This window comes from Crocuta crocuta, unplaced genomic scaffold (assembly GCF_008692635.1).
Source record: "Crocuta crocuta isolate KB4526 unplaced genomic scaffold, BGI_CrCroc_1.0 scaffold657, whole genome shotgun sequence".
NCBI classification, from domain to species: domain Eukaryota; kingdom Metazoa; phylum Chordata; class Mammalia; order Carnivora; family Hyaenidae; genus Crocuta; species Crocuta crocuta.
Genome location: NW_027529583.1, coordinates 15,390 through 17,734, shown reverse-complemented (window position 1 = coordinate 17,734; position 2,345 = coordinate 15,390). Strand labels below are relative to the sequence as shown.

The window sequence follows — 2,345 nt, the reverse complement described above, 5'->3', positions numbered from 1 at the left end:
GCCCAACAGCAGCGTGCCGGTGCCGAGCAGCCAGAGGTCTCCCGGCCTCATCTACCGAAACGCCAAAAAGTCCAACACGTCGAACGAAGAGTTTAAGCTGCTGCTGCTCAAGAAGGGGAGTCGCTCGGATTCCAGTTACCGCATGTCGGCTACCGAGATCCTGAAGAGCCCCATCCTGCCCAAACCCCCCGGGGAGCTCCTGGCCGAGGCCCCGCAGGGCGCCCATGAGGCCCCGCAGGGGACCCCCGGGGCCGAGGCGCTGTCCCCACTCTCGCCGTGCTCCCCGAGAGTTAACGCGGAAGGCTTTTCCTCCAAGANGGAAGCTGGTTTGGTCTTTCTTGATTGTTTTCCATGTTTTTAAGTAGCTGCACCGTCTTTCATATTTTTCTTTAGCATAGTTTGATCTACCCAATCTCATTCCTTTTAATACAGAATTTGAAGACGTCTGCTTTTCATGAAACCCAGACAAAGTTTTCCCACAGCTGCCTACTCCAAAAACAAAGCCCTCACTGTCATAATTCTTAAGAAGATGAAATTACTCTGGAGGTTTGGTATTTTTTTACATTAAAATGAACTAAAGCAAAATTTAGAAGAAAGAACTACACACATGTAAATACCATATTTTTGATAAAAACGTGTAAATAGATTTATCAATGACGAGTGGACATGTGGCCAATTATCTACCACACACCAACTGTTTATAAAACACAACAAATAAAGTGTAATAACTGTATTCTGTGAATACCATTTTCATATAAAATACCATATTTAAATGTCCACCAATATGATTTTGAGTGATAAACCTCAATTATGAATTTTAAACTGGTGAAATAAAGGAAACCTTGAGGTCATATACTGAAATGTGATTAATTTAAAATAATGAATTCAGACCTAACCATTTTTGTGACAAACTGCAACATCAAACAAGCAAATAGTAACACATGGCTACGATTTACCATGTGGTAATTTGGACCGAATGGAAAGCATGCTTTTGATTTTTTTTTTTAATCAATGAGAAGAATCATTCTCAACACAGAGCCCTGAAGAACATGATTTGACAGTGTCTTTTAGACTTTCAGTTTTTCAATGGATTGCTTTAAGGAGAATGAATAGGGAAAACAATAGTTGATTTTAGGTTATGTTTTATATTAGGCTACTGGGGACATAAACAGTCATAATCTAATGACTATAAACTCCTTACACTTAGCAATTAGCTCCAGATTCTTGAACTAACAAAAGTAAAACATAAGCATGCCACAGAGCTATCGACTTATCAGTAAGTACCTGCAATGAGTTTTCAGTGAAGCTTTCTCTCTGTGCTGATGAGATTCACGCTACCTAAAAAGTAACAGAAACGACACTGTGAACACTATAGTTGGGAAATAGGTATGTGTATATGCATTATTTATATTCGCTGTTAAACTGGGAATGGGGAAAAGCTCTGGTTCACAACGCTACATACAAATGAGTTTTTGTCTGATTTTACTGTATCTGCTTGATGGCAAAAGGGGAGGGGTGGTGGGTGGGAAAGGAAATGTCAGGGCAAGTGCTCTGATAAAATGAAGGCAGGGAAACAAGCTGAATTACTTGAAATTACTTGAATTTTCTTGTCTTAAAACTGAAAAAGTAGTTACAAGTTGAAATCTGCAAATGGTTCTTACACCTCTGATTTTAACATGAACTGATACTAATGTTTGAAATGATATGTCAGAAATATAAGCAGCTATGTACTTAGAATATGTTTTGATTGGGACAAGGTAGAAAGTTAGAGAGAACTAAGAAGGGATGCGGCCTATAAATGAATAGAATGCGCTTAGAATGATAGAACAGACCAGAGTTGCGAAGAAATTGATAAGCAGCTGGCTTTAAGTTTACGCAAGTGGTATCTGGGAAAGTAGGATGTGTGAAAGGGGGGTTGTGGCTTTGGTTTAATTCATACAATATGAAGGAGAAAGCCTGGTCTAAGAAGATGCTGTCTTTCAATAGAAACACTTTCTGAGATGTTACAGATTGAGAATTAGAGAATCTGATTGCTGTTGGTTTTTTGTTTGTAAAGAAAAAAATATGTCTGGCTTCTTCTATTTGTTTTCATTATCAAATTGTATTTAATTTCTTTTCATCCTTGTGTGTAAAATGGGGGTGCTGGGGGTGGCGGGGTAGAGGAGGGAGAACGTGCGTGTGGGTGCGTGTGGGTGTGTGTGTGGGTGCTTGTGCTGGGATAGATGATAAGCTACCTGGTAAAGGGTACATTTGAACATTTACAAAGTGTTACACTTTTTATTAAAAGAAAACTGTTTGGGGGTTTGAACAAAATGGACCATCATTTCTCACTGGAAACCAAGAGT

The 2,345-nt window shown here is 39.5% G+C and overlaps 1 protein-coding gene across 1 annotated transcript in view; it reads left to right on the top strand.

The window, feature by feature from the left end:
• The window catches only part of NHS (NHS actin remodeling regulator), an 86,925-nt gene that overhangs the window by 81,014 nt on the left and 3,566 nt on the right, over nt 1-2,345 (top strand). Inside the window, 1 exon segment of the mRNA XM_077761694.1 lies at nt 1-326. This exon segment is cut by the window's left edge and continues 36 nt beyond it. Coding sequence (XP_077617820.1) covers nt 1-326 — 326 coding nt within the window.